This window comes from Cricetulus griseus, chromosome 2, assembly GCF_003668045.3.
Source record: "Cricetulus griseus strain 17A/GY chromosome 2, alternate assembly CriGri-PICRH-1.0, whole genome shotgun sequence".
NCBI classification, from domain to species: Eukaryota; Metazoa; Chordata; class Mammalia; order Rodentia; family Cricetidae; genus Cricetulus; species Cricetulus griseus.
The window spans coordinates 177,265,625-177,289,962 of NC_048595.1; the positions used below are offsets into that span (position 1 = coordinate 177,265,625).

A 24,338-nucleotide genomic window follows, 5' to 3' on the forward strand; every position below is an offset into this window, starting at 1 on the left:
GTGTTTTAAATAATGCTACAGATGCATGGGCGCTAAACTGGTTTGTTTTCCTTGGTGAAATCAGAATTCAAACAGGGATGAAAATAGGATGCCTCTGTCTCTATCTATCTATCTATCTATCTATCTATCTCAGTGTGTCCATCCCTCTCTTCTCTTCTCTTCTCTCCTCTTTCATTATCCTGGGACAATGTTATGAAATCTCAAGTTCATATTGTAGTACTTAGTAGTGACCTTCATTATTACTCATGTTAGGGGCCCCCACACTTGGGCTCATGCTGGCAGTCCTCAAAGCAACATTTCCTTGTGGGCAATGAGGAGATGGGGATTAGTGGCCTCTGACTGCCCTGTACATGTCCAGGCAAATCCCCTGAGCTTCTGTCAGGACCCATCTAGAAATTACCAAGCTATCTGGGTAGACTCCTGCATGGCTGTGGATGCCCCTAGGCAGCTTCCCAACCAACCACAGGGCCATGGAAAGCGACATCAACACCACCAACATACCAAGGAAGTGTTCCCCCACCAGCTCCTATTGGACAGTAGCCTCAGTTCTGATATTCTGCTTGGTATCCTGATTTCCACAGGCAGGAGGGAAACACTACCACCCCACCTGTGCCAGATGTGTACGCTGCCACCAGATGTTCACTGAAGGGGAGGAGATGTATCTCACAGGTAAGCAAATCTGACCCTCAAAGGCATTCTGATAGGCTCATGGCTGGAAAAGAGATAACCTCTTTCCATTTCAATGTTATCACTGCTGTTGGCTTGTATTCAAGATTGCAATTAATTCTCTCCTCTCTGGGTGGATGAGGAAAGTTGCCGGAGTGACTAATATGAAGTGACATGTAATCTGCCTTCCATCCCTGTGTGCCTGCACCGGCTGCTCCACTGGCCTGCTTCCCTGGCAATACTCTCAGCAAATTCCTCTGGCTCCACCTGGGGGTGGGAGGGTGAGATGGACAAGGCCAAGGGGTCAGAGAGCCTCAGGGGCATTGTCCAGGCTTCTGAGTTCACAGTTTCTTCTCATCCTATTCCATTCCGTTGCAACTCCCCACATCTCAGAGCATCATAGTAGGCCATTGCTCAGGGCTCCCAGGGTGAAAGCCACAGTGGCTTCCCCCGCCCTCCCAGAGATAGCCCTTCTGTCCCAGGACTCCTGCCTTGGCCACCCACTGATCTTCAGATTCCACTCACCCCCCCAGCACCTACCTCGTCCTAGTACATCACAGTGCTCTCGGCTCTGCTCTTCTGAAAGGCCCCTTCAATCCCACTGGTTTGGCACAGTCACTTCAGCTTCTCATTTGAGGCCCTCTCACCAGGGCACCAAGCCTTGTTTCTAGACTAAGCAAAGCCACCACCTATGCTACCAAGCCAGCTTCACGTTAGCAGTTACTTCTGGGGCCCCTAACATGTGAAAGCTCTGTCTCATCACAACCCAGGGCAGGAACTAGGTATTACTCAATACTCATATGAATGACTGTCAGCCATGACAAATGATGTTAAGGGGAAGGTACGGTGGGAGGCGTGCCAGGGAAGGTCCCCTACAGAAGGGCCGAGAGCAGAGCTCCTGGTGAGTGGCTGATAACTGGTATGCTCATTTCTCTTTATATCACGGTCACCAACGTACCCAACAAGAGCAACTTAAAGAGAGAAGAGATTTCTTTTTGTTAAAGGTTTTTCAGTCCATCATGGCAAGGAAGGGTTTGTGGCAGTGGACCTAGGGATGTAGGCTATTTATATCATGGTGAACGAGGAAGCAGGGATCAAGCAAGGCCTGAACCAGGGTTCAGGCTTTAACTTTCAAAGGCCCACTTGTAGTGACCTACTTCTGCCAGCCAGGCCCCACCTCCTAAAGGTGCCTCGGCCTCCTATGGCACTCAGCTGAGAAACAGGCATTCCCAGTATGAGCCTATGGTAGACATTTGAGATTCAAAATGTCAGCGCTGGTACCTTGGTCTGTTCAGGCTGTAAAACAAACTAACATGGATGGTAGCTCATAAATTATAGAAATGTGTTGCTCAGAGTTCTGGAGGCTGACAAGTCCAAGATCAAGGTGCCTACAGATTTAGTGTCTGGTGATGGCCTGCTTTCACACCAATGCTACCTTCTTGCTGTATCCTGATGTAGTGGAAGGGACAAAGTGGTACTCTGAGACCTATTTCATAAGGGTATTGATCTCAGTCATGGAAAGTCTGCTCTCATGATGCAGTCATTTTCTCAAAGTCCCCTCCTTGTAATGTTATATGAGAGGAGTGAGTACAGTGAGGCCAGTGTAGGACTGAGAGGCAGTGAGAAGATCAACAACTCTTAGACGAACCAAGGGGAACTAAATACAAGCAAAGTGCAAGAGGCTGTGGGGACTCAGAGAGGAAGAGATTAGATTATGAATGATACTGAGAATATTTGGGGTATTGGCTGAGTCACTGTGATCATCCTCACCAATAATTTTCACATAGGCCCTCAGTGAGGAGTGGAAGTCCTTCATGGTTTCCCCAGAAAATATTCCTGAGTCAAGAAGCCAGTTACAGGAAGTGGGTCTTCTTAGGAATTTGTCCTCACCACAGATACCCACAGCCACAAAGTCCCTCGAGCTGTCCTTTGCCTTATGTTCCTACAGCATAGTTACTGAACCTCAACACTGTTGAGATGTAGGGCTAGATAATTTTTCAGTGTGAGTAGGATATTTAGTAGCATTCCTGGTCTACACCCAGAAGGTGCCAGTAATGTGCACTCTCCGTTGTGACAACCAAAAAGGTCTCAGATATTGCCTAAAATCCTAGGATACAGGGAAGAAAGCAAACTCATCCTCAGCTGAGACCTGCTGGCCCAGAGCTAATCAGCAGAAACTGGGAGCACTGGGCAGGAGTTCCTGTGTGGAACTAAATGAAGAGGCCATTTCAAACACTCTGGGACTCTGTAACTGCTTCCTTGAACATATCATCATTTGGGTGTTAGAGGGGAAAAGATGTTGCTTTAAACCCTAAAGCTATAGCCCTCACCGTATAGAGAAGAGGAGGGATACACTTAGAGAAAGGCAGATGCCTTTGTGAACCAATGTGCAGGGCAAACAAGAACCTGGCCTGAGATTCCCTCCAGGCTCTCCCCCACTTCCCCCACAAGACTCAGACCCTGACTGATACTCAGGTCTGGTCCTTATGTCTCCTCCTGAGCACAAACACCCTCCATGATCCCAAGTGATTCCTGCTTCAGGACCCTGTGTTGCCAGTCTTAGCAAGCCAACCACCTCGAGAATGTGAAGTTTGCACTTGGGTTGAAAATCTGCGGTGTAGCATTCCTTTCACCTTCTCAGCCTCCTGGTGTTGAACCTGCCCTCGTGCCCACATCCCCATCTGTGCACCTCTGAGCAGTCAGCTTCTTTACCTTCCTGGTTAACTTCCAATCCTCATCTTTCCCCTTTGGTACTTTGGCCTAGACTGCTTCAGACTCAGTCCCAGCACTATTACTTACTAACTTGTTTACTGTAAACAAACCTCTTACCTCTCTGATTGTCCAACCTGTCTGATAACAAGCTGCTCCTGTAAAAAACAAGTCTAGTAAATTCCTATTCAGAGAAAGTCCCTTCTTTGTTCACTTAACCATCTGTATCTATTGAGACCTAGAGTGTATTCAGTAGTGTTCTAACAGCTGAAGAGGCAGGAAGGAGCAGCAGAGGCAAAGGCCCTGCCCTCAGGGAGTTCCCAGCCATGAGTTAGGAACTTTGATGACCCAGCTTCCCACAGATGCTGAAGGAGTTAAGCAATGGCATCAAGCCAGCAGCTCTGTGATTGTGAGAGAAAACGCACGGTAGAACTTAAGGCAGAAATGCCTCCAGGAGGTGGGAGATATTCTTGGTAGTGAAGAAGAGCTGTCACCTTCTCATTAATTATCCCCATCCCTACCCTTCTGGCTCCTGGGAGAGTGGGCGTAATTGCAGAGTACAAGAGGACCTGCCTCAAGGGATGCTGAGTGATCTGGAATGAGGGGGCTTGGGCCATGGGTGCTAGAGTCATAATGATTCTGGTTTGGGTGTCGTGTGGGTGGCAGCCACCAGGAGTTTCAGTTACCATTGGGAGCTGAGCCTAGAATACACTCACAGAATAGTAACACCAGGAAAAATGGCAGTACAGGAGTGGAATGAGCCAGCTAAGAGTTGAGTCCTGAGTTCAAGTGTCAGCACTTCCACTAATGGGTTCTAATCTGAGGAGTGACTCCCTCCTCTGGGTTTCTTCATTCCCTTGTCAAGTAAGGCTGGTGTCAATTTCTCATTGATCCGTTCCAATGAAGGTCACACCACTCCAGGCAGTCTATTGCATGCCAAGCACTCTGCTTGGAGATGAGCAAGGCAGGCATGCTTGGTGCCCTGATGGAGTTTATTGTCAGAAGAAAGGAGAGGCTGGTGTTAATCAAACAGAAGCAACAATATCACTAACAAAGTAGGGAAGTGCTCTGAGGAGCAAGTTCGGGGACAATGGGAATGGATCAGAAGACCAAGAGGCTGGGGAGGCTCCTCTGAAGAAAGGACATTTCAAACCAGGATCCTGAGCATGAGTAATGGGGAGGGAAGATGAAGAGGAGAGGAAAGTTGTAGAGGCAGTGAGGATAGCAGGTGAAAAAGTCTCCAGATGGAAGGAAGCATCCCGTGGTGGGGAAACTGAGACAATGCATATACATGGTGCAGAAAGAGCAGACATAACCTCGGGAACACTAGAGGACAGAACGAATGTGAAGGTGCGGGGATACCTTAGAGTGGGGTGTGCATTTGGGTGGGCCAGAGACACTAGAGTATAATTGCCGGCATTATAGACCCAGTCTCGGGGCTCTGCTGCAGGACAGGCTGGTTCTGGTAGATGATCCCCGGAGGAGTCCTTTGGTTTGATACTTTGTGTTTCAATCACTGTGAGATAGCTTCCTGATGGGCTCTACTTGGGAGATGTCTGACGTCTGTCTGTCTGGGGGACTTCTGGGGCCCCTGGAGACTACAGCAAGTTTCCTTTTCTTTGTCCTAAACTCTGTTATACATTCTGTCTTTCAACTGTTTTTTTTTTTAAAGAGGCCAGACTTCTAATCTGTTATTTATCCAAACCCTTCATTTGGGCTTCCCCAGGAAACTAGGTCACTGGTTTTAGTGAAACAGTGTAAAGCTGAAACACTTCAGGTTCAGGGCAGAACTTACACCAGAATCACAAAGGTCCAAGTTGCTACAGAAATGGGCAGTGTACTGGGCTCTAAACGTGGCACACATGCTCTTCCTCCTCCTAAATATGCCTCCATCCAGGAAAGCAGGCTGCAGTCTTTATCCAGCCTTCTAGCTGTGCCACTCCCCTCCCCATTCCCAGAACTGAGACAGTTAACACTGGAATGCATAAGGTCAGCTCTTATCATTTGCATATTTATTTGATGAATGCATTTTGAAATACTGGGACAGACCCTACACTCTTTTGTTTTTGTTTTTTTTTGTTTTTGTTTTGTTTTTTTTTTTTTTTTTTTTTTTTTTTTTTTTTTTGCTTGTTTGTTTTGTTTTTTGAGACAGTGTTTCTCTGTGGAACAGCCCTGGCTGTCCTGGAACTGGCTTTGTAGACCAGGCTGTCCTCAAACTCAGAGAGATCCGCCTGCCTCTGCCCTCTGCCCTCTGCCCTCTGCCCTCTGCCCTCTGCCCTCTGCCCTCTGCCCTCTGCCCTCTGCCCTCTGCCCTCTGCCCTCTGCCCTCTGCCCCCACCCCCAGTGCTGGGATTAAAGGCGTGCACCACCATGCCCAGCTTGACCCTACACTGCTAATGAAAGTACTGTGGTAAAGTATGAGTCCCTCTGGTGTTATAAGAAACAAAGTGATCACCATGGTCTACTCACCGTTTCAGCATCTATGCTGTCAGGTACGGTACTGAGTCTCCAGTGCTCAGCCTCATTCTGTCCATTGAAGTGGAGATGTCAGTAGTAATCTGTGAGAAGGGAGTTTGGAGACGATGGGAACATGCTGAAAGGCTTCTAACCTATTCTAACCAGATGGTCTAAAAACTTTACCTACCTTGTCATTTTACGGAAGGCCTTGGGATTAGGGAATTTACAACACTTGACTAGTTTGTCTACTATGGTTTTTTCAAAGCATTTTGCTTTATCTGTTACAAAAGTACGTGTGCGTGTGTGTGCATGTGTGTGTGCGTGTTATTTATTTTATCAATGGGAAGACGTGGAACTGAGCAACACTGTATACACTGAGTTCAAAGAATAGCTTTGAGGACATGGTTCTTGCCTCATGTGGCTGGGCCTCTCTTCTCTGAACTTCACTGTATACGCCAGGCTATTGGGGCCATAAACTTCTAGGTGATTCTCTGTCCCCACTTAGAATTTCACCTTAAGGGTCTTGGGATTGAAGATGTGTGCGCTGAATGAATCCAACTTTTTTTTAAATATGGATTCCAAGTAATAAAGTCAGGCTATTAGGTTTTCAAGCGCTTTTGCCTGCTATGCCATCTCATTAGCCCCCATACTGGTTTTTGAGTCAGGGTCTCTCACAGGTCTAGAACCAGCCAAGTAAGGGAAGGTGACGTGCCATCTAGCTCCAGAAATCTGCCTCTTTCCACCTCCCCAGCACTGGGATTACAGGTGTAAATCATCTTGCCTACATTTTTCACACCGGTTCTGGGAATCGAACTCCAGCCTTCATGTTTGCACAGTACACACTTTACCAACTGAGTCATCTCTCCAGACTCTGTTACCAAACTCTTAACTGGACATTCATAGTTGGCCTTCTGAATACTGTGAATCTCCTGCAACTTCCTGACAAATTTCACATGTAAAAGTTCCTCTAGAAAGAAAGTCTGTGTCCTTCACCTGATTTTTGAGCAATGCCATGATCCAAAAATAAAGTGAAGAGCCTGTACTGTGTTGACGCAAACCCCTCAGATCCCAGGCCTTCCTCTAAGAGTTATGCCAAGCCTTCTCTATAGAACTGGGCTATTTCAGACCACTCTCTTTAGTTCAGGTGATACAAGGACCTGGTAGTGGGAGGCATGTCCTGACACAGCTGGAGGCATAACTGACATTTAGCAAAGGCCTCTTTTTCCTGACAGGTCACTATGACAGGTGCACCAAGCCAGTAAATGTCCCACTGAGGGCCTGCAGTTGTCTCAGACGATGGCATACCAGCCCACATTCTTAATGCCCAAATCTCCTCCAACCACACTTGCTGGGGCACAGTTGCCAAGTGGAATGCTATCATTTCACACATCAAGGTTATTACTTTCAACTGGGTCTCTCTAGTGACAGTTCAGGTTGTAGGAGTTATGCTTTAAAACTTTAAAACTTATGTTTCCCCAATCCTGCTATGTAATTTTAGATTTTTTCAAACATCTTATTCTTTTACTAAATTGCTATTTCCTCAAGTTTGCCTGTACTAAGCACATTTCATTTTAAATAGAGTACATTTTAATTTTTGATGAGCTGTCTCTTTTTCTTTTTTCTTCCAGATTTTAAGGGTTACCTAACATCTTGAATCACAGAAAATATTACAATGTTGTATCTGTGGCATATATGTCCAAAGTCTGTTTCCAGCTTGTTTGGATCAGGTCACTTCAAACTTAAAGTGATGTGACCATTTTCTCGCCAGTTACATGTCACATCTACTTCACAGCCAATTTGTTCATGTTGGTCAAAATTAGGTCCAGAGCAGCAATTTTCCTGGTTCCTTCCTCTATTTTCTAAGAAACAAAATTGCCTTCGGGGCAAGTCAGGAATGTGTCAGATACTCAGGTCGGAGTTTGAGGAGAGGTTTTATTAGTCTGGACTTTTCAGGTGGCAGAAACTCAACTCCAGCCACGTTAGGGGGAAAGGGAATGATTGATGGGCTGACAAAACTGAGAAGCATATAGAAACAGCCTCACTGAGGGGCCCTTGAGTGTCCCCAGTCTGTCTTCTCTCTGCATCTTTTCGCACTGGCCTCATGCTCTCCTGCTCTAGACACAGAGCCCTGTGATGGGAAGGAGGATGTAGCCAACCCGTAGCCAGCAGCTGTGCTGAGAGGTGTCATTCCCATCTAAGCTCAGCAGGGGAGTCCCAGAGAGGTTCTGATGACCTCACTTTGGCAAATGCCCATGCCAGTCTGGAAAGATAAAGATGAACAAATGGCTAAAACATCTTAGTTCCTGGGACCTTGGCTTCACCACCACACAGGTCTGCTGTGAGGATCAACTACAGGATGTGGGCTCAGTGCACAGCTAGGTACTGCTAGTTCTGCCAGTCAGAGCTCAGGACAAACCCCTGGTAGTGGCTATGCCCTAGGGTGCCACACATTCATCAGAGCTGGGCTGTGTCAATATACCATAACAACATTAAGAACACATTAAGGAGGCAAGGAGATGACTCAGTGGGTAGCGCACTTGTTATACAAGCATGAGGACCTGAGTTTGAATTCCCAGCACCCATGTAAAAAGCCAGACCTGGGTTCATGTGCCTGTAACCCCAGCATAAGGGAGTGAAGACAGGCAGACCTCCCCGCACCTCCGCCCCTCCGAGCTCACTGCCATCCTAGCTGCAATGGTGAGAGAGGCTGTCTGCCTCAAGGGAATAAAGCAGATAAGATACAAAATATCCAACATCCTCTTCTGGTCTCTACATGTGCACGAATGGGTATGTATATCCACCCACTCACATGCAGTCCTCCACCCCACACACACATACGCACAAAAAAAAGGAAAAAAGAGAAAGGAGGCAAAGAACACTTAGAAGGATGAGGCAGGCAAATCATGAATTCAAGGCCATGTTGGGCTACATAGCAAGACCTTGTCTATAAATAAATAAATAAATAAATAAATAAATAAATAAATAAATAAGACAAAAAGTAAAGGCTTAAGTTGGGCTCTACACACACACACACACACACACACACACACACACCACACACGAGAGAGAGAGAGAGAGAGAGAGAGAGAGAGAGAGAGAGAGAGAGAGAGAGTGCACAAATAATAATAGCAGCCAGAGAAATGGCTCAGTGGTTAGCAGCACTCGTTGAACATGGTGGCTCACAAACATCTGTAATTCTGTTTTCAAGGAGTCTAATGTCCTGTTTTTCCCTTTACATGTACTATGCATACACATCATACACATATATACATGCAAACAAAAACACTCATAAACATAAAAAATTACAATAAAAATAAATAAATAATTTTGCCCTGTCTATACCTTGGACCCACCCAATCCTCAAGGTCACCTCCTCATAGCATCAATAAAGTCTCACAAGAAAAAAAGAAAAATAACAATAGGGGAAAAGTGAATATCTATTGCTTGGCATATCATAACCACTCTGATCATTCTCATCAATGTCCACATTCCCTGAATTACTGAACCCTCTCAATCCTGCTTTGTTCCTTGTCCCTTCCTGCTCGATGCCCTCCATAGAAACCAGGTTTGTGGTTACCAGACATTTTTCTCCCTCTGCCTTTTGATAAAGCAAACCTCAAGACCACTTCCTCATGCCAAGAGGGTGCAGTGGCAGCCACACCAGGCTTCTGTTCAGAAACATCACCTGTATAGCCAGCCATTTGTCTTTGTGTCCCCACACTTGTTTGGGGAAGACATAAGCAAATGTATACTCACCCCAGACAGGTAACTAATAACAGACTCGAGTATGGACACCACCAAAGTATAAATTGGTGAACCAATGAGTTTTACGGGAGAATGGGTGAGGGGCTACTCACAGTAGCAGAAATGACTCAAAGACAGCTGCATCACCAAAAGCCACCCCCGCATGAATGACAGCTCACAAAAGCTGTAAACCTAGAGCAAACTGCACAGACTGCACAGGCAGTTCAGCTGATTGAAGAATGTCTTCAAGGTGGCTCAGTCAGCCTGAGCCTCTTCTAGGCAACTTGGCTTGTTTGAGTATCTTTCAGCAGGGGAGGGGGAAGCCTATTAAATTTGATCAGTTTTAGGGACTTCCTAACCATTGAGGAGTTTGCTGCCTGTCATTAAGAGCTTCACCCCAAAGTGGACTGTTTTCACAACACCCTCCAGCCCCTCGGCTGCTGTGCTCTGGCTCACCCAGGCCTTGCTCCTGGGAGACAAGGAATAAATCTTCTCCTCCAATCTTTCTGAGTCCCTTCAGCTTACTCAAACTGTTAGTTAGCCCCAGCACAGTATTTTTACAGGGGAGAGAGGAGATAATATTAACAACAACAAAAATTTATACATAATGTCTACTATCAGCAGGTCTCATTCCAGTGCGTTCTGTGTGTGTGTGTGCGTGAGAGAGAGAGAGAGAGAGAGAGAGAGAGAGAGAGAGAGAGAGAGAGAGTGAGTGTGCATGGATATGTGTGAAAGTATGTGCATGAGTGTTGTGTGTATGTGAGTGTGTGGGTGAGTGTGTTGAGTGAGTATATTGGGTGAGTGTGTGTGAGAGTGTGTGTTCATTAATCCTTACAATAAACCCACAAGGTTGATATTATCAATCCCCACTTTGAGGATGGGAAACAAAGGCACAGAGCAGGACTGAGTTGCTCTGGACAAAGCAACCAGCGAAGCCACAAGCAGCATAACCAGGATTCAAGCCTCATAGGATTGCATTAAATAATGCATCAAGTGCCGGTGCCTGGGGAAGACCCCTGACATCCAAGATGATGGCAATGCTGATACTGTTGTACACAGCAGAGCCAAGGGAAGAGCTTGCTCATCCCCCTCCCACAGACTCTGCACTCTCAGAGAATGAGAAAGAAAGAAATGCCCTGTAGTCTGCAGAAGCAATCCACTTCCTCTGGGGTTGTGGGGCAGGGGTTTTATTTTTTCTTGAGACAAAAACTCACATAACATCAAAGTAACCATTTTAAATATATAAATTTAAGAAGATTTTGGTCCATTCACAATGCTGTACAACCATCATCTGTGTATCTCTAGCTCACCCCAAAAGTAATCCCTTTTAAGCCGTTGTTGGCTACTTGCTCACACCTGCCCATAAGTGTCTGGTATCCACAAGGTGCTTTATGTCTACAGATTCCCCCTTCTACAGTGTATGTCTGTGCGTGTGTGCACAAGAGTGCAGATGTCTGAGAAGGTCAGCACAGCTGATTGCCCAAGGTTGGAGTTAAAGCTATGAACTGCCTGGGTAGGCTCTAGGAACCAAACTTGGGTCCTCTGGAAAAGCCTCAAGTGCTCTTCACCAGAGAGTCATCACTCTGGCCCTGGATAGGGTTATTAATGGAGCAACTCTAAGGTCACTTCTGGGTCATGTCACAGAGGCAGTGCTGCTGCCATGGAGGCAGAATGCCGAGCAACCTCACCCTACTATGGTCATAAGCCATCTGGAGAAAAAAACCTGTTGAGGCAGAATTCCCTGCAGAGTCAGAAAGCTGAAACTCAATCGCCTTCATCACCAAGTGAGAAGGGCTGTGAGTTAGATACTGGGAGGATCATGGCAACCCACAGTGTCTAAAAACATTCAGATTCAAAAGTGCTGACCCAGAACTTCGGGTCACTGGGCATTCTGCAAGACAAGCACACTGGATCCAGCTCCAACATTTTAAAAGAGGCACTGGCAAACTTAATGTCAAGGTCCAGCAGAGAGGTGGGTGGGACCCTAGTATCCCTCCTGTCAACCCCAGATGCTGCAAGTCTGGGGTGTGCTTAACTAGTCCTGCTGGTTCTGCTGAGCATCAAAGTGGGCCTGATCCTAGCTGGATTTGAGTCTCTACCTCTAGTCAGCTGATGGCCCCATAACTTTCATAACAGGTTTCAAACACAGAACCTGGAATTGTGGGTGACAGTCTCAGAGAGTGACTTGTTAGACCAGGAGTCTAAGCAAAACATGTCCTATGTAAGATGGTAGAGCTTTGTCTTGGACGATTGGTTTCTCTGCTCCATAGTATTCTTAGAAATTAGCTTAGAGCACTATATTGTATTTAATCATCTGGTTCTCGGAGAATCAGAGCTGTTGACTTTCAGCCCCACCTCCAAGAAATTGGTATCAGGGACTCAGCATGGGGGCCTAGGAATCTTCACCAGGTTGTTGGACTAGTGCTCCACCCAGGTTACATCTTGACCAGCCCCCACCCAATGAATGCTCTTACACTCAGTCTAGAATTGTAGCTATCAGAATCAGAGACTGGCTTGCTCTATTTGCCCAAATCTCCAAGCCCAGCATAGAGAATCCCACTGGCCTAACAACAAATATCTTGCTTCTTTTTTTTGAGCTTTATTATTGTTGCTGCTGTATTAGTTTATTTGTGTGTATGTAGACTTGCCACAGTGCACATGTAGTCAGAAGACAACTTGTTGGAGTTGGTTCTCTCCTACCATGTAAGCCCTGGGGATCAGACTCAGGTCAACAGACTTGGTGGCAATTGTCTTTATAGGCTGAATACTTCTCATCAGCCCACTTTTCTCTATTCATTCACTCAGTTAGTATTTGTTGAGACTCTTTGGTCCCTGTAGACAAATAGATAGGAATGTCTCTCTTCATAGATTTGATTTGCATTCTCATAGGGATTATTGGACAGGTCAAATGTTTATGTATATGGAGAAACCTACTAATGGAGAAACAAGAATCCCAATGATTCAGATGGTTGTTTAAAATCTATCAGTGCAATTGACATATGATGAATCTCTTCCACAATATTGATGCTGATCTGGTGTATAATTGTAAATTTGTGGAGGATGGAAGCTCATTATCAATTGAGGAAGAACATTCAATTCATGAAAGTTAGTTTTCCTTCCCTGGAATTTTTGCCCTAAGTTCTTGTTGCAAATCTGATAAAAGTCTCTTCCCTCGGAGAGCTCTGAAATGCTTACAGGCATAGTTCAGCCTTCTATTCCTCCTTCTCTTCCCAGGGTGAAGACACTGCCTTAGGGACTGACTTTGAGTACCCTTCCTGTTCTCATTGCCACCCTCCTCCTGGTGCCTTTCACATTTTGACTGTAAAAATGCCAAGGGAGGATCCAACCAGTCATTCACATGGGCCAGGCAGTATGTTGGGAATTAAAGAAAAAAAAAAAAAGGAACACCTTCTTCCCTAGTGTCTAACTTAGAGTTACTACTGCTGTGGTAAAGCACCATGACTAAAAGCAACTTGAAGAGGAAAGGGTTTATTTCACTCACAGCTCCATACAACAGTTGATCATCAAAAGCAGTAAGGACAGGAACTCAAACAGGGCAGGAACCTGGATCCAGGAGCTGATGCAGAGACCATGGAGGGGTGCTGCTTACTGGCTTGCTCCTCATTGTTTGCTCAACCTGCTTATAGAACCCAGGACCACCAGTCCAGGGATGGTACCACCCATAATGGGCTGGACCCTCCCACATCAATCACCAATCAAGAAAATGCCCTACAGGCTTACCCACAGCCTGATCCCATGAAGGCATTTTCTCAATTGAGATTCCCTCTTCCCAGATAACTCCAGCCTGTGTCAATCTGACTTAAAACTAGCCAACACACTGAGTGTTTTCTCTCTGTTAGGGCCATGCTATTGATCTGGTGGCCAGGGGCATAAATGCTCAGAAGACCATAATTTCATACAAGTCTTCATGATGAAAAAAATCACTTTTTCTTATGTTTATCTGAGGTTATTGCTAGCTACCAGCAATCCCCATACCCCTTTTATTATTTTCTTTTATATATATATTGATATTCTGACAACTCTTTACCTTTTTCATGTTTAACTACATCTTCCCCCTGTCTTTTTATTCTTTCTCCTTTCTCTCTCAATTCATATATAAACATGCTTTCTTGTATGCAGAGTAAAGCTAATAGCCATTTGTGGCTCAGATTTATTTCAGACCAAATATGTCAATGTCATGGAGTCAGAGAGAGAGAGAGAGAGACAATTTAGTCTGAACCCACACACACTTCTGTCATTTCCCCCAGCCTTGACTTCTGCCTGCCTCACCTTTCCAATTTGTCTTTTGCTTAATTTCATGACCTTGTCAGACCTCCATGTCTACCTCAAGCATTTCCTACAGTGACCTGGAACATGTGTTTCCTGCCATAGCCACAGTGGTAAACAACTCCTGGTGGACTCAGGAGCAACTCAGAGAAGAACCGGAAATGCTCTATGTAATTTAAACTCCCAAAAGGAAAAGATCACAACCCACGGCTTGCTTGAGAGCAGACACACCCTGTGATCACTGGCTCCAAGCCTCAGACCCAGAGTCCCTCTACTGGGCTCTGATAACCATTGCATGTTACTTTAGACAGAACCAAACTCCTCTTGAATAATTAAACACATCCAAGAATACCAGCCAATAAGAAGAGGAGGTTCTTATCCTACAAAAGACAAAACCAGCCCTAGAATAATAGTTTGGGGGATGAAAATAATCTCTAAGACTACATGTTATCTTAATGTTTATTCAGATAAGGAAACTGGGACCCAGAGAGTAAGGCTCTATTGGGGCTGAGGAGAGAAAAGAACTTTAGACTCCAGATTTTGGGCTGATCCTCTCTCTTTTCCCTCTAGTCTGGTTATCTGATCTCACACCAGACCCCTGTGCCTTCACTGGTATTCTAGTCCTAGGGGCTCCAGGCAACAGCCATCATGGAAAGCATAACCTAGAAACAAAGTCAGACAAACATTTGCCATCTGGGTGCTCAGGAATGGAGCCATTTGCTGGCTACCAGAGGAGTGGCTCCAGAGGGATAATATGTTCCTATTTTTTCCCTTCTAATCCAGGACACCTGTCCCTTCTTGGGGGAATATGCAATATTCGAGGCTTTGCAGCATGTGACCAACCACCTGTTGTTCATGCCTTTCCAAATTGGCCTCTTAGGTTTGGAGCCAGCCAACTGGACCCCCATCCATTATAAAATGTGGGTATTAGAGACATTAGTGTACTAAGTTTGAAGGGTCTGGAGTCTCTGAGGATTTACCAGGTCAACATAATGCTCCCAATCAGAATAGACACCATGACACCTCCTACCCTTAAATGCAATAGCTCTGATAAGTCCTAATTCTCTCTTAAGTCTTTGAAGTGAAAAGAAAGCTGAGGTTAACCATGGTTTGTCATTTTCTTTCACCCCCACTGCCATTCATCCATTCAACAAATATTTATTGGCCACCTGCTATGTGTCACTCACGGCTAGTGTCTGTTCATCTTTTCACCCTGCAAACCCATGGACTAAAGGCAAACTCTATGCAGATGCTGTGGAAGACAGGCCCATAGATAAAGCTCAATTCTTGCCTAGAAGGTGCTGTTGATATACTTAGGGTGGCAAATTTACAAGCTAAATGGCTTAAGACTGTATTGTGAAGAGACCTCACAGAACCATGGAGCCCAGAGAAGGAAAGAGTCACCTCCAGCTGACAGGTAAGAAAGTTCATGAGGAAGCCATGTGAACTGGAAGGAATGAGTAGGATTTAGACACCCTGAAAAGGTATATGTGTAGTCAGATTTGCATACCAGTGGCTCTCCAAGACAACGGGGAGCTAAGAAGGCCAGGAGACACAAAGGACTCCTCCTGACTGATGTCTATGTAGGGTATGCATGCTGTCAAACTGAGGTGAGGTGGAGACTCTGGTCAATGGTAGCTTTGAGAGATATGAGTCTTTGTTATCTTCCTGCTCCCTTAGGTTCTGAGGTTTGGCACCCAATCTGCAAGCAGGCAGCCAGGGCAGAGAAGAAGCTCAAGGTAAGAGGCATGGTCTTCCATGCTACCTTTTGCCACAGGTTTGGAAAGCTCTGCTTTGGTACAGAGAGTACCAGCTCCCAAATGCATGTCCATTTCTGTGGGCTCCCTAATGGGAAGTTACTTCATGGGGCTGGGAATGGATTAAGATCTTGTTATTATGAAATAACCTTGAAAATAGTAAAGGACTTTATGCATGGGAGGTTTGTAAGTGTGTCTGGGGTGAGTGAGATTATAATTGTACCAATGCCAGCCAAGATGGCAGCCAATCCAAGGCACTTATACCATGGTTTTTCCCTAGCTTAAGGTTATTTATTAATAATGACAATTACCATCATCTCAGTAAATGAGTTTGCAGAATGTCTTCATAGCTCTTCTCTGGCTGGATTCCTTTAACCTCCTGAGACAGATGGGGCAAGAAATTGTATCTCTACCTTGCCTGTGAGAAAATCAAGTCTAAAGAGAGTCATTTGACAGCAATGATGCATCCAGGCAGAAGCAGAGTATTGTCCCCAGGCACACAGCAGACCAGCTGAGACCCTGGTCCCTCAGAATTACTGCACTATGACAAATGCCAGGAAGGCCTGTGAATCTGAGTCCCTGGTACTGAAGGCGTTGGGGTCACTCAGGCTGCAGAGAGAGGCTGAGTTCCTGGCCTCTTCATGCTTCAGAGAGAAGCTCCTAAGATGTGTGCTAAGGGCAGGGGAGCACCATGAGCTCTATTGTGCCTTTACAGTCTCCTCCCTGATGTCAACTTGACCCCATGAGAGTCTGCTATGTTACATGCCAGAATCTTATCCACAAAAAACACAGGCACACACTCTCTGATCCACTAATTAACCCTTCTCCTTTGCCATTTCATCCTTTTAATGAAAGGGCCCGTCCTGTTGATGTGTGATTTCTTTCAATCCATATGTGAATCTCCAACCCTGAACTTTCTAAGGCCTGCCCCATTTAAAGTACAAGAAGACCTAGTTGTCATTTTTCTCAGTTTCCTCTCTGGGGAATTTCCCAAACTTGAGTTCTTCCTAAAACCTTGACACTTTTTGCTGCATCTGTGTGCCACTTCTCTGTATCAGTACCCATTCCTTTTTTTTTTTCTTCCTTTAAAGCAACCCAACTCCTTCTCATATAACTGAACTTATTTTAAAATGAAACTTGAGGTTGCCATGTAGAAAGGAGTAACACTGGCTATCAACAAAATTAATTCAATGATAATGAACTAGTTATTGAAAATGAGTCTTAAAAATGCTAGCTAGTGTTGCTGGCACACTCTTTCATTCAAAGGGGAAATTAAGTGTTGTTGGGACTGTTGACTTGCGTTAGCACCAAATCAGGAGGCTTGAAACAAAACATTCCACTTCATCACTTCGTGATGTGGTGTCATCAGGTGTTTCCACCTTCATTCATGTCCCCAGGTCCACCTCTAGTTCTCACTCATTTGGTAAAAGCCATTCTCTAGCCCCACTCTGAATGCTTGGAGATGTATGGAAACTGAGAAGTCCCGAGGCATGCCCGTTTTCCTTTTGCACGTCAGGAATCTGAGATCTCTAAAACCGCATGTATTTCCCAGTGGTTCTTGAGTCGATCTTAACTGTCCCAGCACCATGCATTGATACACTCTGAGATGCACAGAGTGCATCATGCTTTTGGGGTTGGGGGTTGGGAACCCATCATGGCCACTGTACAGAGGCAGATATTTTAAGGTTTTTCACTTAAGTTGATGTCAGCTTGCCAAGGGTCTACTGCAAAGATTCCGTGTATTTTGCAAGATGTAAGCTTCCGTTTGCTTCCGCATTGTTTACTAAACTACCAAGGAATGAATACTAAGCAGTTTTATTCGTTTAAAATAAATACATTATTGGGTGAGATAACCCAAAATGAAGTTCTATGAACAACTTTCTGTTTAAAATGGCAGCCACAGCAGACTTTTTGACTCCCCAAGGAAGGCCTTACACCCTCTGAGGAGTGGACAAGGGATGGGAAGTGGGATTGGTGGGAGGTGTGGGGGAAGGGGAAGGAGGGGGAACTGGGGTTGGTACATAAAATTTAAAAAAAAAACATAAAAAAGATGGTGACAGATAACTAGAAAATAAATTCATATTCTGTCCATCGGCCTGACGTTCTAGGCCTGCTGGACCACATTCACACATAAACATGGTCGGCCAACGGGGCAGAGAATAAAGGAGGAGGACAGAGAAGCCAGAACACTTTAACAATACTGCTAAAGTCCCCTAAGAGCAGCATTCTCTGCCTGTTTTCTCCCTACTAAGCCTGGGCTTCTGCTTCTCATCCCTCTGCCTTCATCTTTCCCACAGCATAGACGGACATCTGAAACTTCCATCTCACCCCCTGGATCCAGCATCGGGTCGCCTAACCGAGTCATCTGCGTATGTACCACCTCTTAGCAGCTGCGGGGCTTTGCTTACCTCTGACCTAGCATGTAAAATGTTTTTAAGCCCATTTGGGCCGTGCCTGTCTTGTTCCAGGTGACATACCGGGTCTTAAGGATATAAGAAGGCATAAGGAGGACATGAACCTTGTTCTCAGACACACAATCTAGTAAACCAAGAGCCGAGGGGACAGTTTAGAGTTCAAGGAGCATGGGCCAGTGTAATGACAAAAGAAACCTTCCTGCATTCTAAAATCAATTCCAGGTGCCTCCTTTCCCATTCCTTAACTGAGACCAGGCAAGACGGCAGCTAGGAGGCCAGAGTGGCGGTAGAGGTGGGCGAATGTTGGTATATAGAAAGTGGTTGTGATAAAGAGGCAGACAGGAGAAGTGTCAAAATGGGGGAAAAGAGAGTTGCAAAGCTAAAGGAGACCTTTCTAAACATCTGAGAGGCCCCAAAACAAAGTAGAACCCTTACATGTGTCTAAGCTCCCATCTTCAGATCCATTCACACAGGCAGAAGTGACAAAAGTTAAGCTAGATGACCTCAAGGGTCCCGTGGTTATGTAATGTATGCTGAGCTTCCTCTCTATGATAAGTACTCTATCCTGGGGAGATAGTGATGGACAGATCTGGTACCCTCATGACACTGTACATACAGGCCATGGATAGTCAATTGTAACCAAGACAAGTAGCAGGAGATAATGACACTGTGCACTCTTAAGCTATGAATGAAGGAAGACACCTGACCATCCAGAGCAAGCTGAGAAAAGGCATCCCAGAGGAAGAAATACTGAATAATAGAAGGGAGGGACTAACAGAAGGAAGCCAGGGGGTGTGGGTGGCAGAGCCAGAGAGCAGTGAGATACGCAGCATGGATTACCACAGAGTAAAGGAGCCAAGAGCAAGAATGTGGGGGGGGTATTGGACAACAAAGGGCCCTCCCCCAAGGAGAGAGGCTTCACACATAATCCTCAAACCTGCCAGGCCCAGGTGGGCTTTGACACCATGGCAGGGTCATTCAGATTCACATCCAGCTTCCTCTTTGACCCCAGACAATGCCCATCAGTGGCACTATTCTTGTCCTTTCTTCTCCTGGACAAGAGAAAATAAGAAGAGTTATTCCTGTGACTTCATCATTAGTCAATACTGCCATGTGACTGCCACAGAGAATAAGCTACTTTTTCCCCTTCTTTTTTGTGGTGCCAGGATTAACTTCAGGGCTTTGTACATGCCAGACAACCGTTGAGCCAGTAAAGTATTGAGCTCCATCCCCAGGTCAAGACAAGTTACTGTAACCACAGGCTGTACTCATTGCTTATTCCTATCTACAACATGAGAGACAACAGGCCCCTGGCATGGAGAACAGCACCAGTCACATCAGGGTCACAGGGCTCAGTTTGGGGATCTATAGATTGAGAAAGTTATTGGCAAGCATAAACTGATCCCCAGAAGGGAGTTACCAAGATAGCTGCAACTAGGAACATCTTTGTGTTGTGGGGTTTAGCAGCAGCCATCATCCAGGAGTAGAGTTCTGACTACAGTCTGTGACACCAGTTATGGGACATTTGTGCCTCAATTTCCACATCTAGAAGATAGTATTTATACTTCCTTCAGGAGGCATTGTGGCATTCAGAGCCATTCATTCTGGTAAAGCCTAAGACCCCCCCCCCAAAAAAAAAAACAATATTATTCAAGAGGTAACCTCTGGGACCATTCTTATTCTGACATCTACAGCTCTTCTCTTCATGCCTGTTTACGTTTTTATAGAGACACTTGATCCTCTCGTGCCTTGTTTTTGTTCTCTCTCTTTCCTCTTTTCCCTCTTATCTTTCTTCTTTCCTGTCCATTTCCCTCCTCCCCAGGCTAAAGTGGATAATGAGATCCTTAATTACAAAGACCTGGCAGCTCTCCCCAAGGTTAAGTCCATCTACGAGGTGCAACGCCCTGACCTCATTTCCTACGAGCCTCATTCCAGATACACCTCCGACGAGATGCTGGAGAGATGTGGCTATGGAGAGGTATTGCATCTTGCCCTCTCTGGGACTCTTGAAAGAGCCAAGGCACCAGTCAACTTCATTATAGACTGCTTGGCCACCACAGTATTGTCCCCCAGATCCTTCTAACCTGGAATTTATAGGCAACTTGTAGACACCAAGAGCTTTCATCCAAAAGTCTGACTTTAAATAAGGCATTAAATGTGTTCCTGTCATCTAGTGGTGAGTGACAGCATATCCTGTCAACAGCAGTAGACTGTCCATTCTTCCCAGACCCCACCACGCCCTACTGAACCAGCATACAAGCTGAGAGCCTAGAGCTACTCATCACTTGGGCTGTTGCTTTTCTTACTGTTGCTGATACTCAAACACATGTCTCTGATACCATACCAGGCTCAAAGGACAGTGACATCCCTAAACCCTGGCTAGGCATGTTCTCTCCAGTTTGAACCTTACTTCAAACCCCATGCTCAGAACAGGGCTACTAGATAACGGAGAGTTCTCTGGAGAAGGCAGGATAGCTATCACAGAATAGGTCCTAAACCAGCCATGTTCCAAGAGATTTCTCACCCCATTCTAGGCCCTTGAGCTATAACGAGGTACAGCAGGATCCTGACCTGGGAGCAGGCTCCCAGGTACCTTTCCCAGTTCTACCTACTAGCTTGTGTCCTTGGACAGAAACAGGGCTTGGGTTCCATTTGGTTGGAGAGTCCGGTGCTGAGAGTCTGTGAGTTCTGGCTCCTAAAATGGGCCTGGAAAAGTGAATCAAGTATTTGAAGACTCTGATTCTGAAACTAGAGACCAGGACCCCTGGGTCAGAGCCAACCCCCAGATGGTTTTGGTTCACTCACAACATCATTCAGAAATGTAAATTAGCTGTCACCATGTAAATGTTAGGCGGTGTCACATAAGAATCTGCATTTCTTACTTGTCTTAGAAAATAAGACTCTGGTCAACATTGAGTAGACATTCCAACATGGCTCTGATCACAGCTGAGTGATCACAGCAGCCCAGCTCAGTGGACTGTCTCCAGCTGGTGCCTCCAGATTGCTATTCCCTTTACCATGCCAGCCCCCCAATTCACAGCAGCAGCCTGGTCCTTGCTTAGCCCTTAATTTGAATACTGCTCCCCTAGGCTTCGTCTTCATGGACCATAAAGGAGACATGAACCAGGAGAGAGACAGGGGAGGGTTGAGAAAATAGCTCTGAGCTTGGAGTAAGGGAACCTGGGTGCAGATCAAGACCAGCCATTGCCTGAGAAGCCTAGCATGGCCCTGGACTCTCACATTAGGAAAGGGAATCATAATCCCAAAACTTCCTACCACTTTCCAGCAGTCCTGACATTCTAGAATTCCAGGTGAGGTGTCATCTGGAGAGGGTCCCCAGGGACAGCTGCAGGCCCTCTCCTTATCACCATGTTACCATTTAAACATGTTCTGTCCCTTTCTCTTGTTCTCCTTTGCTCCCTCCATGGCTGCCTTCAAATTCTTCACTTTTAAAGTCACTGGGAACATTATCTCCTTACTCCCAGGTAATTGATATATAATAAGTTTTTTAAAATATATGATAAGTGGTGTTCCTTAATGAAGACCAAGAAGGGCTCCCTGGTCAACCCTCCCCCTGCATCACAGGGGCCTAATCTCTCAACCCAAAATGTTTCTCCCAACCAAGCAATGGCATGAAGGCTGGGAAAAAAATCCCCCGTGCCTGTCAGACTCCTTTGTGTCTCTGGACTCTCTAGTCAGACTCCAGAAACTGCCCACGGTTCTAATTAAGGGCTGTGGGTGGTGCATGAAAGCCTGGGAACTCTCTCCCACCCTCCTCAGGTTATATGATGACTTAAGCCTGAGCCCCTAGAGTTCAGGTTTCCATAGCATGTCCCGCCTCCTCCCCCAGGACATCTATGAGAACCTGGACCTCCGGCAGAGACGGGCCTCCAGCCCAGGATACATCGATTCCCCCACCTACAGTCGGCAAGGCATGTCTCCCACCTTCTCCCGTTCACCTCATCATTATTACCGTTCAGGTAAGGCAAAGGGAACCCCAAAGAGAGACGGAGAAGCGGGACAATGTGGTCACTTCACATCTCAGGGCTGCAGGGACAATATACACTTTCCATAGCAGCATGGCCACTCTGGTGACTAGTGGGCCTGACTGTGTCCCTAAGATGGGTATGTGATACTGAGAAGCATCAAGAATGTATAGGTAGGGAACCACCAGGAGACGGAGTGGCAGTGGCAGGCAGCCCGGTGACCCTGGCTAGAGGAAGGCTCCTCTAGCTCCCCCTTCAGCCTGTACATCCACATAGCATCAAGGTTGGGGTCTGGTCTTCATCTGAGGGCCCCCGCCCCCACTCAGCCAATTAACATAGTCACCCTGAACTAGGGGGAGTAGCAAGTGTTTGAATGGAGAAAAGGGGAAGCCGGGGGAGGAGCTTAAGCAGGGTGGGGTGGGAGGATAAGCAGGTAAAGATGTCTTCCTGGCAGACTCAGACTGGGGGGGGGGGGGTCAGTTGAGGGAAAAGGTCAAGCTCGTTCCTGCCGACATGGTGCATGAACACGCAAGCTGCTTCCACTCTGGAGCTGAGCACACTGGGACATCCAGCCCACCCCACCCCTGCTGCCGTCATCTCACTGCTTCCTTAAGTGCTACTTTCTTTAATGCCTGTTTTCTCTCCGGGGACCGCTGCCTGCATGCTCCAGGGCCTGAGAGTGGCCGGAGCTCTCCATACCATAGCCAGTTAGATGTGAGGTCCTCCACTCCAACCTCTTACCAGGCTCCCAAGCACTTTCACGTCCCAGGTAGGCGCTGCCAGCCCGCCATTCCCAGCATGAGTGCATGCTCCATGGGGGTGCCAGATGCCTGAGCCACTTGCTTGATGCTACACAGGCACTGAGGAGAAGTCCATGGGGGGTGAGGGGGACAGTTAACCAATCATCCATGCTAACTCACCTCCCAACCCCAACAGGCCTATGGGCTTTGGTCTATTCTCCCTATAACCAACCTTGGTCAGGACCACAAGGAAGGGCCTGGGAAGAGAGAAATGCCCAAGATTTGGTCGTCTTTATTGCCTATTGACATAGTAAAGGCAAAATGGTGATGGTGCTTGCCTCAGGAATCTTTGGCTTGAACCACGATCCCGCTGCCTGTAAGCTGGTGGTCTGGGCTTCTCTGGGTAGCCAGGCAGTATTCCAGAGCCTGAGGATGCAACTGAGCTCTCTCCAGCCCAGATCTCACCTTTGTAGTGAGTACACTTAAAAGTATTGAGAGAACCAGCTGCCCAGTTAGCTCAGCTGTTAGTGGGATACTTGTAATGTGTGGATAGAGATGGTGCATGAATGAAAAAAAAGTTAAAGGGCAATTGAAGGTGATAACAGCTACTTTCTACTTTATATTAATATACTCTAAAATATATATGTGTATACAGTGTTAATATACTTTATATCATAATAGATAAAATAAACAGGTAAAAAAAAAAAGCCCAGAGCACTTTGCAAGAGTGACTAGTGTATGAGAGGTTGTGCTAGGTAAAGTGGGAAGAAAGACTTCTTGGAGGAAGTGACATTAAAGTTAGTGATCTGACAATCCTAGAAGAAACATGCCAGGCAGGGGAAGCAGCAGAAATAGTCAGTGTGCCTAGAGGAGGTGAGAGGAAGCCAGAGGGCTGGCCTCGTAGGTATGGCCTCATGGGAAATCCCGCCGTGCATGTTCTCCTTTGCTTTCTATTGCTGTGAAAAGACCATGACCAAAAGCAGCTAGGAGAGAAAAGAGTTTATTTACACATTATAGTCAATCGTTGAGGAAAGCCACGGCAGGAACTCAGCCTACTCTAATAGCTCGCCCAGCTTACTTGTTTTTATATAACACAATACCATTTGCCCAGGTGTGGTGTTGCCTACAATGGACTGGGTCCTCTAACATCAATCATTAATCAATAAAAGTCCCCCCTGGCACTCCCTCTCCCCTGCAGACTTGCCTATGGGCTAGTCTGATGGAGATAATATCTCAACCAAGCTTTCCTCTTCTTAGAGGATGCTATCTTGTATCAAGTTAATAAAACTTAACCAGTACACTGGGTTACAATAGAGCCAGGTCTACACCCAGTCTTCCGACTTTGAAACCCCCACTAATTCACCCTCAAGAGCTCATCCTGTTGTTTCACCGACACCATTCCCAATGGCTCTTGAGGGGCACAGTATGACTGGCTCTGAGAGAGGGCAAGGTTGACAAGGCTGCAGCTTCCTGAGGACTTTTTCATGGAATAGGGTGTAACCACTAGGGGGAGAGGCAGTGTACCCCTCCTGCACCAGCCCTGCTTAGCATCCTCCTGCCTCTGGCATGTCCATCATT

At 46.2% G+C, this 24,338-nt stretch overlaps 1 protein-coding gene across 1 annotated transcript in view; it reads left to right on the forward strand.

Moving 5' to 3' along the window:
* The window catches only part of Ablim3 (actin binding LIM protein family member 3), a 104,910-nt gene that overhangs the window by 64,929 nt on the left and 15,643 nt on the right, over positions 1–24,338 (forward strand). The window contains exons 7-13 of the mRNA XM_035438720.1: positions 582–669; positions 15,544–15,602; positions 17,918–17,989; positions 19,857–20,012; positions 21,490–21,519; positions 21,885–22,014; positions 22,691–22,789. Coding sequence (XP_035294611.1) covers positions 582–669; positions 15,544–15,602; positions 17,918–17,989; positions 19,857–20,012; positions 21,490–21,519; positions 21,885–22,014; positions 22,691–22,789 — 634 coding nt within the window. The remainder of the gene's footprint in view (positions 1–581; positions 670–15,543; positions 15,603–17,917; positions 17,990–19,856; positions 20,013–21,489; positions 21,520–21,884; positions 22,015–22,690; positions 22,790–24,338) is intronic.